Below are 14938 nucleotides of genomic sequence, written 5' to 3'. Positions count from 1 at the left end.
CCCAAGTACACCATGCCTACCGTCAAGCACGGTGGTGGTAGTATTATGCTGTGGGGCTGTTTTGCTGCCAATGGAGCTGGTGCTTTACAGAGAGTAAATGGGATAATGGAGAAGGAGGATTACCTTCAAATTCTTCAAGATAACCTAACGTCATCAGCCCGAAGATTGGGTCTTGGGCGCAATTGGGTCAATGACCCCAAACACACATCAAAAGTGGTAATGGAATGGCTAAATCGGGCGAGAATTAAGGTTTTCGAATGGCCTTCCCAAAGTCCTGACTTAAACCCCATTGAGAACTTGTGGACAATGCTGAAGAAACAAGTCCATGTCAGAAAGCCATCAAATTTAATTGAACTGCACCAATTCTGTCAAGAGGAGTGGTCAAAGATTCAACCAGAAGCTTGTCAGGAGCTTGTGGATGGCTACCAAAAGCGCCTAATTGAAGTGAAAATGGCCAAGGGACATGTTACCAAATATTAGCGCTGCTGTATGTATATTTTTGACCCAGCAGATTTGATCACTTTTTTTTGTTCACCCATAATAAAGTCATAAAAGAACCAAACTTCATGAATGTTTTTGTGACAAAGAAGTATCTGTTCCAATCACTCTATCAGAGAAAAATCAGAGTTGTAGAAATAACTGGAAACTCAAGAGAGCCATGACATTATGTTCTTCACAAGTGTATGTAAACTTTTGACCACAACTGTATGAGACTCCAGTTGTTGTGTCCAGATGTTTATTGGTCATCAACACACCGCAGAGTTACAGTTCACACATACAAAATAAGGAAACACATCTATATTAAACACTGTAAACGTTAGCATTGCTACATTGACACTATTGGGGGGAAAAAGACTACCTACTTTAGCCTTCTATAAAACATTGGCAGTCTTTTCCAAAATGCAACCTTGCGGTTAAAAGGTAACACTTCAAACATGAAATATCGCTGGTTAACAGCATTTACAAACAAAAAAATGAAAAAAATCTATTAGCGACAGGATAACCAATGACGAAAAGTGCTTTTTGGGGCGTGTAAAGTTGTTAGTGGTTTAGCGAACGTACTTCTGGTGAACATTTCAAAATAAAAGCATGTCACGTTTGTCATTTAAATAACGATTTCTGGAGTTAATCCCACATACTTCAGAATTAATACTATAATATGTAAATACTATAATACTACAGAATTCAGATTCTACACTAAGAATACCTTTAAAATAACACCCTTTTTAAAAAATATGATTGGCAATGAATATTATAATTACTATAAAACTATTATATATAGTAGTAGTATATTATAATATTAATGCTAGATATATATATATATTTTAAAGAATTGTTACATTTAAACTTTAAACATTTAAATTTATGTTTTACTTCATAAACGCAGCAAGTGTGCAGATCCTGGATTAAACTGAGTTATATAAATTAGGGCCGATGGCGCCATTTTTCAGAGCATCGGAATCGGGTGAAAAGGGTTGGGTTTTTATTTAAAAACAACATACATTCATGTTTTTCTGCTTCATGCTCGTACAGCACCACAGCGTTTCACTCTCCCATTACTAATTTACTATTTTTATTTTATTTTACTATTATTTATATTGCTAATTTCCCATTACTGCCTGCTAGGCAGAGCGACCAAATGTTTTTTCTTGGTCAACAGTGCAGTTATCCCAAACGGAGCTATTCAAGTTATTTGGTGAAAAATTTTCTCGTTTTAATATCGCTAACTCCCCCAAATATGGCAATGATAGTTTTTTCCAATATCGTTCAGGCCTACAATCAGCATTTGACCTCATTGTTTATATGTGATTTTTTATTATTTACATGTTTATTTGTACTTTAATAAAGAATTTAAGTGTTCCAAAACGTTTTTGTGAATTAATAAGCGTCAACAAAAATTTCATTTCTGAATTAGTTAAAAAAGATAAAAATAAAAAATTATTAGTCGACTAATTGTAAAAGTTGTCGGCTGACTAATCGGGAGAAAATTAGTCGTTTGGGACAGCCCTCCCGTATCATATTTCCTCCACACCCTTCTCACCTTTTTAACCCCTGACCCATTGTCATGTCTGGTACTTGCTTGCAATCTGCCGTTAAGCTAAAGAAGAAGAACAATCATAAATACTGGTAATCACCTGACATAAGGTCTGGCCTGTAAATCATTTTGCCAAGAGATATTATTTAGTTTAGTTTTGGAGTTTTTGGCGCTTGTTAAGCTTCTGTTTACAGTGCAGTGAATTTTATTGCTTGTTTGTTTCCATTACCGTGTGAAATGTAATTTTCAGTCAAGTCAGCAGTTTTTAGACGGATAGACTCTGAACAATCCCTTCTGTGAAGTTTGTTAAAACTTCTGCATTGTAAAAAAAAAAAAAAAAAAAAAAGACAAAACAACAACATTACAAATATTTGAAGTGTAAATCATCAATGTTAAGATGATAGGATATGATATTGATTCTTTGGGCAAAGCTACGATTTTTGATGCTATCACAAAGACTGCCACGATTTGACGTTTCTCATACTGATTCAGTACAATAATATGTACACATTTAACACAATCAGTAAAACAAGTTTGATGTTTTTGGCAATCCTGTTGCTGAAATATTTCAGACAATTGAATGATAACCATTATTTCTAACAGAATAGCATCCAAAGGAGGATATTGATAGATGTTTTGTGTTTTATCAATTTCGATTCGACTGTGCTAATAACGATACATCGTTCAGAATTGTTGTAATAATCTACACTTAACATAGAGTACAGTATACAGTGTTATGAAAAAGTATCTGAACCTTTTGGAATTTCTCACATTTCTGCATAAAATCACCATCAAATGTGAGCTGATCTTTGTCAAATCACACAGATGAAAAATCAGTGTCTGCTTTAACGAAAACCACCCAAACATTTATAGGCTTTCATATTTTTAACGAGGATAGCTTGCAAACAAGGACAGAAGGGGGGAAAAAATAAGTGAACTCTCTACCTAAGGAGAATTAAAGAGCAATTGAAATTAAGTTTTACCTAACATTTTAAGTCAGGTGTGTGCTCAATCACTGATGAGTAGTTTTAAAGCTGCTCTGCCCACTATACAAAACACACCTGGTAAGAAATGTCTTGATGAGAAGTATTGTCTTATTTGGATCATGGCTCGTTCAAAAGAGCTGTCTGAAGACTTGCGATCAAGGATTGTTGATTTGTTTAAAGCTGGGGAAGGATACAAAAGCATCTCTGAAAGTCTGGATGTTCATGAATTGACAGTCAGAGAAGTTGTCTACAAATGGAGAGAGTTTGGTACTGTTGCTTTTCTCCCAAGGAGTGGCCGCCAACCAAAGATGACGCCAAGAGTTTTGCGTGGAATACTCAGATAGGTAAAAAAAGAACCCAAGAGCGTCTGCTAAAGACTTATAGGAATCACTGGCACAGTCCAATATCTCTATGCACACATCAACCATATGTAAAACTATGGCCAAGAATGGTGTTCATGGGAGGACTCCATTGAGGAAACCGCTGCTGTCTAAAAAAACATTGTTGCTCGTTTAATGTAAAAGGCGCTCGGACACTCCGCAGAAGGTTTGACTAAATATTTTTGTGGACTGATGAAACCAAAGTTAAATTGTTTGGGAGTAACACACAGCATCATGTGTGGAGGAAAAATGGAACAGCTCACGAACATCAACACCTCATCCCCACCGTGAAGCATGGTGGAGGGAGCATCATGATTTGGGGTTGTTTTGCTGCCTCATGGCCTGAACAACTTGCAATCATTCATGGAAGAATGAATTCAAAAGTTTATCAGGATGTTTTGCAGGAAAACCTGAGGCCGTCTGTCAGACAGTTGAAGCTAAAAAGAGGATGGATGCTGCAACAAGACAATGATCCAAAACACAGAAGTAAATCAACTTCAGAATGGTTTCAGAAGAACAAAATACACGATCTGGAGTGGCCAAGTCAAAGTGCAGACTTGAACCTCATTGAGATGCTGTGGCATGACCTAAAGACAGCGATTCATGCCAGATATCCCAAGAATCTGACTGAACCACATCAGTTTAGTTGAGAAGAATGGGCCAAGATTAGTCTAGATTGATGTGCAAGACTGATATGCAGCTACAGGAAGCGTCTGGTTGAAGTTATTGCTGCTAAAGGGTGGGGGGCAAAAAATATTAAATGTGATGGTTCACTTGCTTATTTTTCCCCCTCCTGTCATTGTTTGTATACTATCCTCATTAAAATATTGAAAACTTGTAAATGTTTGGGTGGTTTTGGTTAAAGCAGACAGTTTTTTCATCTGTGTGATTTTGACAAAGATCAGATCACATTTGATGGTGATTTTATGCAGAAATGTGAAAAATTCCAAAAGGTTCAGATACTTTTTCATACCACTGTAAATAATACATATCGGTGGAAACGGATGAAGCTACACAAGCACTTTACTTGTGTAAAGTGTTATTTTGTCGTTAACACTTGTGTATGTGAAACTGAATCTGTAGATTGTATAAATTTGTATACGGTATATATGTTCTACTCTGAGATAATCATCATCAAATTAAAAAAAAAAAAAAATCAAAACTCTTTACTGCACTTTTCATAAGCGAAAATTTATCTTAAATTGCTCCACACAAAAAAATTAAATCAAAACCAACCAAACTCAATGCACTTAACATATTGAGAAGACCTAGAACCACAATCTCACACATAACAAAAGCCCATCTGGTCAACGTGTAAGAGCGAATCGATAACAGCTTCTGTTTGTTCATGCTGGCAGCACTTATCTTGTGGGCAAGCTTTTCCAGCAAAAAAAATGAGCCAGCAGTCACATCTGCATCATTGCAGCTATTGATCACAGCTTTCTAACTGATTGAGAAAAGTGTCGCATCCTATCTCTAGCTCTAACACACCACATCTGGATCAATAATTGTTTGACTGCTGACTTGCAGTGACTGGTGAGGAGAGAAAATCATTTATCGACTTATCTGTTCCATGTGGTTGTACCCTAAAGTCTATGTGCTGATCAAGGGAACAGTTCATATCCTCTCATGAGACCTCTTTTGGCTGGTGATGTCAACGGGGGCATTGATCAAGAACTGACAACAATGTATGTATTTAGTATCAAGAACAATCCTACCATTATCAGAACATCCAAAAGTATAAATATCGTGACAAAATGGCAGCATTTGCTTTTCTTTCAACACACAATGGCTTGATTTAGGAACGTAGCCTATTTGGCAACTGTGCTCTGCGGGAAAATAAAAATAGCTGTCTGTGTGCCCTTTGTCAAAAAACATGTGTACAAGAATATGTTTCATCTCACATAAACAAATAAGACACTTTGGTCACATATCAAATAGATAAAATAAATAAATAACTCTGATTTTAGTTGTCATTGCGAAATTGGGAGTGTCTATCCGCTAGGCTTCTGAAATCGAAGGGAAGAAACCAAATGGACTATTAAAGATGTTGTGTTCTTGCCAGGTTGCTATCTGTTTCACGACATTGAAATCAGTAAAACATTAATAACAGCTTGTATTAATTTTACATTAAGAGGGTTTTTGACGGACGCAGAATCTCATCATCAGTAAGTAGTCTTTAGTTTTTGTATTACTGCATGAGCTGTGATCTCTGTAAAGTGCTTGCCACCAGCTTTTAATTCATTTGAAATTTAACTCCTGTTGTCACATTCTTTTGTACCAGTATTAGAAAAATGCATTTACGAAATGCAATTACCGAAAAATTAAAATATGAAAAATTAGATATAATAATTGGGTGGTTGGGTTAACATGGGTTCCAAGGAGACTAGTACAGGTGGTGAAAAAAGAAAAAAGGTGACACTTACCATTGAAATGAAGATGGAAAAATATGAGTGTGGTGTGCTCGTCCATGAACTGGCTCGACAATACGGCCGTAGAATGTCTACGATCCTCCTCTGATCGACTGTTAATTTGGTAACATCGCCAAAGAAATCGCTAACTTCGTCACGTTTTTAATAATTTATTTCAGAACCTGTGCAACACAGCATGCTGACTGTCTGCCGCAGTTGACGCCAACAACAACAAAAAATTAAAACAGAAATTAAAATCTCAACCACACTCTCTATCTCACTGCCTTGTCAGCCACGCGGTGCGTTCACGCAAAACACGTCCGCCACATTAGAACCCTATTCGTTAAATTTTTACAGGAATTATTATACTCTATTATTATTCCGATTTTTATTTAAAATTTATTTGTTTTTTTCTGTGTGTGATTGCCATTTGTAATGGTACCAGCAGTATTTATTAAGGATTTAGTGTAGGTTTTCGGCCTGTGGAACAAATTAATGAAATTATTATGTATTTTTATGGGAAAATCCTGCTCGACATACGACCATTTTGACTTACAAACAAGGTCCTGGAACGAATTAACGTCGAATGTAGAAGTACCACTGTACTGTATTTCATCACAAAATCCATTCTCCTTTCGTTTCTATTCAAGCTTCAATGAATGGTTGTACACTTTATGTGTGCGTTTCAGCTCAATAAATGACAATAAATTCCACGATTGCGCTGCGTAGAGCGCCCCACTGGGTTTGTGTTAGTCACTCAGCCTCGAAGAGCCACATTTTGGGCTAAAAGCCCAAAGTTGCGTTTTGCTAGAAACCCAGGATTTGACACTGATCCTCTGACCGACCGTAGCTGGGTCACACAGAGCCTGGTGGTTTAGAGGTGTATTTTCATCCAAAAATGCCAGAAAATGACCATAATGGGGGGCACCAAGTGGGCAGGCGAGTTTGTGCTCGTCTCTCCGCCTCAACCGTCCCCAATTTGGACATTATAGCCAAAAAATTAAGTTTTAAGCAGAAAATAAAGCAGGACTCAACACACTCTCCATGCCAGCATAGATGAAAATATACAGTATATGTACGGTTAGGAAAATAAGTATTTGAACTAGAGATGTCCCGATCCGATATTTGGATTGGATCGGACGCCGATATGCGCAAAAAAATGCGCATCGGTATCCGATCGGCCGACACGGGAAAAATTTCGATCCAGACTTTCGATCCAGTTTTTTTCAAAGTCCGGTCCGGGTCCAATTTACATAATCCATTCCAGTTTTTGCTTCTGTTTCCCTAAAACCGGTCCGCAATTCCGCATTTTACGGCACACTTTCAGCACACGACATTGGTAAAAATGTCAGCTGTGTGGAAGACGAAGAGGCAGAGTGCAACATATGCCACAATAAAGTCAAGCGTGGTGGTAAAGCTGTAAGAAGTTTTAAATATTAGGGCTGTCAAAATTATTGCGTTAACGGGCGTTAATTAATTTTTAAAATTAATCACGTTAAAATATTTGACGCAATTAACGCACTAGGCCCGCTCAGACAGATTTAAATGTCAGTACAGTGAAAGGCCAACTTGTTAATTGTGTTTTATGGAGTTTTTCCGCCCTCTGCTGGCGCTTGGGTGCGACTTGCATATGTTATGTGGCGTAATGTCGCCCTCTGCTGGCGATTCAGTGCAGCTGATTATTTGGGTTTCGGCGCGCTTTTCTGACGTGATTATATGTCCACGCGAACTCACACTAATAGACAGTGCTATTCAGACCAGCTAACGTCCGCATCCAGTATTCAGTGGCAGTTCTCATAGCCCCATCACACTGTTTGTGTCTAATACATGCATCGCTTGTGAGCTATATTCCTCCTTTGTTTATATTCATGAGCATTAGATAGTTATTGATGATGTGTATTTGAATTTGTTCACATATATGGTGAAATGCAGTTACATTGTTAGATGCTTGTGAGCTAATTGGCTAGTGCTACTGCTCAAATGGACACGTGTGTGTACATTTAATGTTATTTTGTGATTTATGCAACTTATTGACACATTGCCTTGTTATTTTCAGTTTAACAAAAATACAAGAAACGTGCTCCTGTCAAAAAGAGATGACTTCAGTAAAGCCCATGCAACTTTGCCACACCGTCTGATTTCTTTTTGGAACTTATGTTCGCTATCTGTCAATTTGTGTACTCACACACATTGAGGACAGAATAGGGCTACTAGTTTATTTTTTGATTGAAAATTTTACAAATTTTATTAAAACGAAAACATTAAGAGGCGTTTTAATATAACATTTCTATAACTTGTACTAATATTCATCTTTTAAGAACTACAAGTCTTTCTATCCATGGATCACTTTAACAATGTTAATAATGTTAATGCCATCTTGTTGATTTATTGTTATAATAAACAAATACAGTCCTTATGTACCGTATGTTGAATGTATATATCCATCTTGTCTTATCTTTCGATTCCAACAATAATTTACAGAAAAATATGGCATATTTTATAGATGGTTTGAATTGCTATTAATTGCGATTAATTACGATTAATTAATTTTTAAGCTGTAATTAACTCGATTAAAAATTTTAATCGTTTGACAGCCCTAGTTTTAATACAACCAACCTAATCAAGCATTTAGCGAAATACCACCACAAACAATATGAGGAGTATGTTAAGAAAACCGAAGACAAAAAGAAAGGTCCTACGCAACTAACACTGGCAGAAACTTTTGCTATGCGTGACAAACTGGCACTCGACAGTCCCAAAGCCCAGGGAATAACAAGAATTCATTCTGGATGACGAGCCATTATCTCTCGTGAGTAAAGACGCACCATCCAACACTTAGAACCACGGTACAACATGCCCAGCCGTCATTACATCCTTGAGCGATTCGGCCATGGAAGATTCGAGAACGATTCACATCCAAATTCCGATTATTGAAATATGTCAAGTAAAGCGGAACTAATACACAGCGCGGTCTTCGGGACGCAATGAGAAACAGACCGCATTGCGTCCCGAGAGTAAACACCGTGCTTGTCACCCAGGTAATGCCAATGCTCGACTCACGGCTTTAGCTCAACTCATGCTGCTGGATAAAAAACACAAGAATACCTGACTGCTGCTGACAGCCGCTACAAACTACGTCACATTGTTTTACTATAGATAATAGATATCATATGTATATAGAACTAGATGCAAAATATCAGACTCGACGGCATTAGCAACATTGAAGTATGGAAAACTACATGCGTTAGTAAACAGCCGCCATCTTAAAGCAGGAGACTTCCCTAGTAGGCTGTTGTGAACCTTCCAAGCGAACCTAATTAACTTTTATCTAAAATACTCCTAAATCGGCAAAGTCTTACTTGAATCTTTCTTCAAAACAGTTTTAAAACTTTCACATGTCGAAAGTAGACAGAAGGGAAATTATGGAATAACGGGAGCAATTTTAACAACTTTAACAGTTGATTCGCAAAATTAAATGAATGTAGTTTAAAGCTGCTGATACAAAATGGGGACTTGAGTATTTTATTTACTGTTTTAAAATGTTAACTAGATACTGAAATAGTCGTTTATTTAAACCTGAGATGCTTTTTATACAATTATTGTAACTAATGCACGAAACATTAAAAGCATCTAATAGCTTGGGAGGTTTGTGGGATTTTTCACTGAGGTTGTTTGTGTGTTTTGCTTTTTTAAGACAGTTTACAATATTATTTGCACGTTTTACTGACTGACTATGCCATTTCTGTTTGTTATTTATAATGTTTTGTGTTTGTCACTGATTAAACAGGTCAGTTTCTTGTTATCAACCGTTGTGTGTTATTCAGACTCACCTAATTCAGCTGGCTAGTTGTTATCAAGAGTACTAAAACCCTTTTCAACATGAGTCTGACAACTAAGGAGGCTAAATAACAGTAAACTTTAACAGATGCTCAGATAGGCCGGTATCGGCCAGTATCGGTATCGGATCGGAAGTGCAAAACAATATCGGTTTCGGATCGGAAGTGCAAAAACCTGGATCGGGACATCCCTAATTTGAACACCCTGTGATATTGCGCCCACTTGGAAATGATGGGCGGGTTTGAAATTTTAATGGTAGGTGCTTAGCCACTTTGAGAGACAATCTAAAAAAAAAATCTAGAAATCAAAGTTTAGGATTTATATAACAATTTATTTGTATTATACTGCTGCAAATAAGTATTTGAACACCTAAGAAAATCAATGTCATTATTTGGTAAGGTAGCCTTTGTTTACAATTACAGAGGTCAAACATTTCCTGTAACTTTTCACCAGGTTTGCAAACACTGCAGAGGGGATTTTGCACCACTGCTCCACGCAGATCTTCTTTAAATCAATCAATCTGGACTGTCACTGAGAAACACGGAGTTTGAGCTTCCTCCAAATATTCTTTATTGGGTTTAGGTCTGGAGACTGACTAGGCCCCTAAAGAACCTTGAAATGCTTTTTACGAAGCCACTCCTTGGTTATTCTTGCTGTCTGCTTTGGGCCATTGTCATGATGAAAGACCCAGCCACGACCCATTTTCAATGCTCTAACTGAGGGAAGGAGGTTATTCCCCAAAATCTTACAATACATAGCCCTGTTCATCCTCTCCTTAATACAGTACAGTCGTCCAGTCCCATGTGGAGAAAAACACCCCCCAAAGCATGATGTTACCACCCCCATGCTTCACAGGTGGGATGGTGTTCTTGGAATGGTACTCCTATTTTGCTCTCATCTGACCACAAAACTTGCTCCCATGACTCCTTTCTATCATTCAAATGGTCATAGGCAAACTTAAGACGGGCCTTGACATGTGCTGGTTTAAGCAGGTGAACCTTCCGTGCCATGCATGATTTTAAACAATGACGTCTAGTGTAATACCAACAGTAAACTTGGAAACTGTGGTCCCAGCTCTTTTCGGGTCATAGACCAACTCCTGTTGTGTAGTTCTGGGCTGATTCCTCACCTTTCTTAGGATGATTAAGACCCTACGAGGTGATATCTTACATTGGGCTCCACTTGAGACTGATCATCATGTTGAGCTTCTTCCATTTTCTAATGATTGCTTCAAAAGTGGACCTTTTTTCACCAAGCTGCTTGGCAATTGCTCCATAGCCCTTTCCAGCTTTGTGGAGGTGAACAATTTTGTCTCTGGTGTCTTTAGGCAGCTGTTTGGTCTTGACCATGTTACAAGTTTGAGTCTTACTGATTGTATGGGGTGGACAGGTGTCTTTATGCTGCCATCGAACTCAAACAAGTGCATCTGATTAGGGATAATACATTGAGTGCAGGTGGACTTTTAATAGGCGGACTAACAAGTCTTTCAGGGTCAGAATTCTAACCGATAGACACGTGTTCAAATAGTCGAATTAAGACCAAAAGTTCCAGTTTGATCTCATATGACCACATGACTTTCCTCCATGACTCCTCTGGATCATCCAAATGGTCATTGTCAAACTTAAAAAAAAATGTTTTAAGTGCTCATGACACAAAAAAAGCATGTTAATTTCATATGACATGCGGTATTTTATGCTCCTGAATGAAATGGACCACTTGGATTTGTGTGGAAGCGATCGTTATATTTATTCCACTTTTTTTTTTTTTTTTTTTTTTTTCAAATTTTTTTTAATCCCGCGCTACGAAAATGATGACTTCCGGCCACGGTCTCAGATTTAGGAAGAAGGCGAATGTGACGTCAGCGGACTAAGCATCTTCACAATACAGCCATTAGTATCGTATGCAGAAGGACTGCTGATTCAGCTGATTTTGCGGTTTAAGTTTATTTTTTGCGTCGCGCCAGCCCAGTGTGCTGCACGCTTTAGTTGCGACACCAGGGAGAGTTTTGTGAGGCTTTTTGGATTTCTAAAAGATCCTGTTGACCACAAATAATGGGCAAAACAGGTATGACAATGGAGCAACCACTGGACATATGAGTGAGTAAGCTATGTGTTTTATCACGTCAAATACTGGGATCATGGCAAACATTTTATTAAGGAGGTGGCTTGCATTTTGTGGGTGACAATGTTCCTTGTCCACCGAGAAGGCCACTCGGCCGACGACCAACGGCTTACCGCACACCATGGTCGCCAGCCGATAAAGGCCTGCCTTGGCTTGGGCCCGGGGAGCCCCCCACACTCGTCTCATTCGCGATTGTGCTCATTTTCGTGTTGCACATGTAAGTTTATGATGTACGTTGTTTATTTAGCACCCTTGGAGGACAATGAGAGTCAAACTGAATGTAAAAGAGGGCTTATTCACCGCCACAAAAGCTTTGGGAGCAAAATATTATAAGGGTGCAAAACTCAGCAGAACACTGGCAATTAGCACTGCCTGCCTGCCGGGGCCGCAGCAGAACAATGAACCAAAACTTGCTCGCCGCCGGGGGCTGGCCGATCGGTACAATCAACTCCGCCGCCATGTGTGACATGAGTCAGGGTAGTTTGTGTGATTTTTCATTTTCGAAAGGCGAGAAAAAGACTTGGAAAAGCCGCTCGGTTCGGGTTAACATGTTGCCCAGCTGTTACGCCTCCTGTTTTGTTTACGCTGTCCCTGAAGCTGAAGCAGGGAAATGACAAAAGTTGGACTAATTCCGGTGGCGTAAAATACCGTTTGGGAGGTTTAAGAAGTCGGCAGTTTGACCATTATGCAGTAATTTTGCCCTGTTATTTGTCATTACCATACCATTTATTTAGCAATTGAGGAAAAATACTTAGATAAAAAGAAAATCCTGTAAAAATATTGGAGTAGAGAGATTAAAACAATGATTACATTTTGCTGCTCTGAATCTTCCCCCTCAATGGGCTGAATTCAAAATCAGCTGAAATCATTACTCTGCCGACGTCATCACCCAGTCGGGGACGCTAGAGCGCTATAATGACAGGCAGGGCTAAACGTTGATTAAAAGACAAATTTCTCACCATCTGCGCTTGCCAAATTGTTGTATATCGTCGAATCGTCTCAAAATGTGATTTTAATTCACATAGTAATGGTATTTAAGACTTATTTTATCCTGTCACTGGCACTTAAAGCTTTGTAAAATGTGTCATTATGAAAGTTTTCTTTTTAATGACCAAACCGTTTCCCTTTTTTGTATTGCAGCTGAAGAAGTAGAAAGGCTAGCAGCAATGCGCTCTGATTCACTGGTACCTGGCACGCACACACCTCCAATTCGGCGCCGAAGTAAATTCGCCAATCTTGGGCGGCTATTTAAACCCTGGAAATGGCGAAAGAAGAAGAGTGAAAAGTTCAAGCAGACCTCTGCCGGTGAGGACTAAATGCTTTTTCATTGCGACACTATTTTATCACTTGCCACTACCGTAGCTCATATAAGTTAGCACAATGTTTTAACCTGTTCTGTATATTCCATCAAATGCATATACATCATGGAACTTTTTTTTATAGTGATCATTTTTGTGGGCAATTCTATATAAAGTGAAAAAGGCTAAGTTTGATGCAATATGGCAATAGAAAATCACATACTGTACAAATCTTACATACAACATGTATGTATACATACAACAGCACCATCCAGTTGCTACAGCCAATAAAAATTGATGTTGACTCTAATACTCCACAACTGTGGCCACGTCTACAAGTTGAATTATGACAGAGCCGGTCAATAAGGTACTGGTTCAGCCCAAATAATATAAGTACCAGAAAATAGGGAGGCCAAAACAAGGAGTGGCAGATCCTGTTCTGGATCCTACCAGAACAGGATTTGCACAAATAAATCCCTGTTTAATTAACCCAATTAAATGAACATGTAAAGTCCTGTGTTCCACACACATCACGATGTGTTACTTGTGCTTTTTGCCCTTTTATTTCTCAGTGCTGGAGCGAAAAATGTCTACAAGACAAAGCAGAGAGGAGCTTATCAAGAAAGGAGTGCTGAAGGAAGTTTATGAGAAGGGTGAGTCTTGATCCCCTCACATTCATCTACTGCACCATGACGGTTGCTGAAGCCTTTCTCAGCTAACTACGGGCAGAAGACTGGGTACACCTTCAACTTTGCTAACACTCTGTTAATGACGTACGAGATATAGTGTAGTAAGGACGCGATTTGTCTAATTTTTGTCACTTACATTACCGAAATTTTTGGACAATAAGGCACACCTGACGAAGCCGCAGCTGTCCTCACTGTATTATGGGATATTTACACTAGAGGATATTAACGGGCAACACTTTATTTGACAGCAGCGTTATAAAACAGTGATAAGAACGTCATAATTATGACATGACATTGTCATGAGCATTAACGAATGTGAATGACTAGAGATGTCCTGATCTCATATTTTTATGTCCGGGTCACCTGATTTTTTTTTTTTTTTTTTTTTTTTTGAACAAATATTCCAAACATGTTACTGTCCCACCATGCTGCCTTCATAATGTGAATTATTTTAAAATAAGAACAACGTAGACAAATGCTTGTCTTTATTAAAAGCTTCATTGAGTCCACTCAAATCCACTCACGCTTTGACGCTCACCCTGCTGAGAACAGCCTCTCACTTACACAATGACTTGCCACAGCACACTTATGCAAGTATAATGATGATTGACACATTTGCGCCTTTGATCATAGAGCTACCAAGCTCAAGATTAATGCTACATACATGTTAATCATCATCAACGTTAAGTACCAAATGCAAGCTGGACAGTTTGGCCGCTGGGTCACAGGGGTGCTGGCGCCAATCCCAGCTAACTATGGGCAGTAGGCACGGTACACCCTGAATTGGTTGCCAGCCAATCGCAGGGCAAAAGCAGACAAACAACCATTTGCGCACACACTCATACCTATGGCTCATTATGGCTCATGAGACTCCAGTTCCTTTAACAGATGTTTATTGGTCATCAACACGCCATAGAATTAAAGTTCAGACATATAAAATAAGGAAACAAATCTATATTAAACACTGCAAACGTTAGCATTGCTACATTGAGGCTAATAGAGAAAAAAAGACAACCTCCTTTAGCCTCCTATAAAACATTGGCAGTCTTCTCCAAAACGCAAACTTGCGGTTAAAAGGTGACACTTCAAACATTAAAAATTGCTGGTTAACAGCATTTGCAAACAAAAAAACAAAAAAAAAGAAAAAAAAAAAATTATTGATTGCTGACACCACATGCAAT

The 14938-nt window shown here is 38.5% G+C and overlaps 1 protein-coding gene across 1 annotated transcript in view; it reads left to right on the top strand.

The window, feature by feature from the left end:
• phactr1 (phosphatase and actin regulator 1) overlaps positions 1-14938 on the top strand; it is a 60813-nt gene that overhangs the window by 10485 nt on the left and 35390 nt on the right. Inside the window, exons 2-3 of the mRNA XM_057841231.1 lie at positions 12911-13075; positions 13641-13721. Coding sequence (XP_057697214.1) covers positions 12911-13075; positions 13641-13721 — 246 coding nt within the window. The remainder of the gene's footprint in view (positions 1-12910; positions 13076-13640; positions 13722-14938) is intronic.

The sequence above is a fragment of the Corythoichthys intestinalis genome, chromosome 7 (assembly GCF_030265065.1).
Source record: "Corythoichthys intestinalis isolate RoL2023-P3 chromosome 7, ASM3026506v1, whole genome shotgun sequence".
NCBI lineage: Eukaryota > Metazoa > Chordata > Actinopteri > Syngnathiformes > Syngnathidae > Corythoichthys > Corythoichthys intestinalis.
Note: the sequence above shows the minus strand (reverse complement) of the source record. Positions and strands in the feature narration are given on the sequence as shown.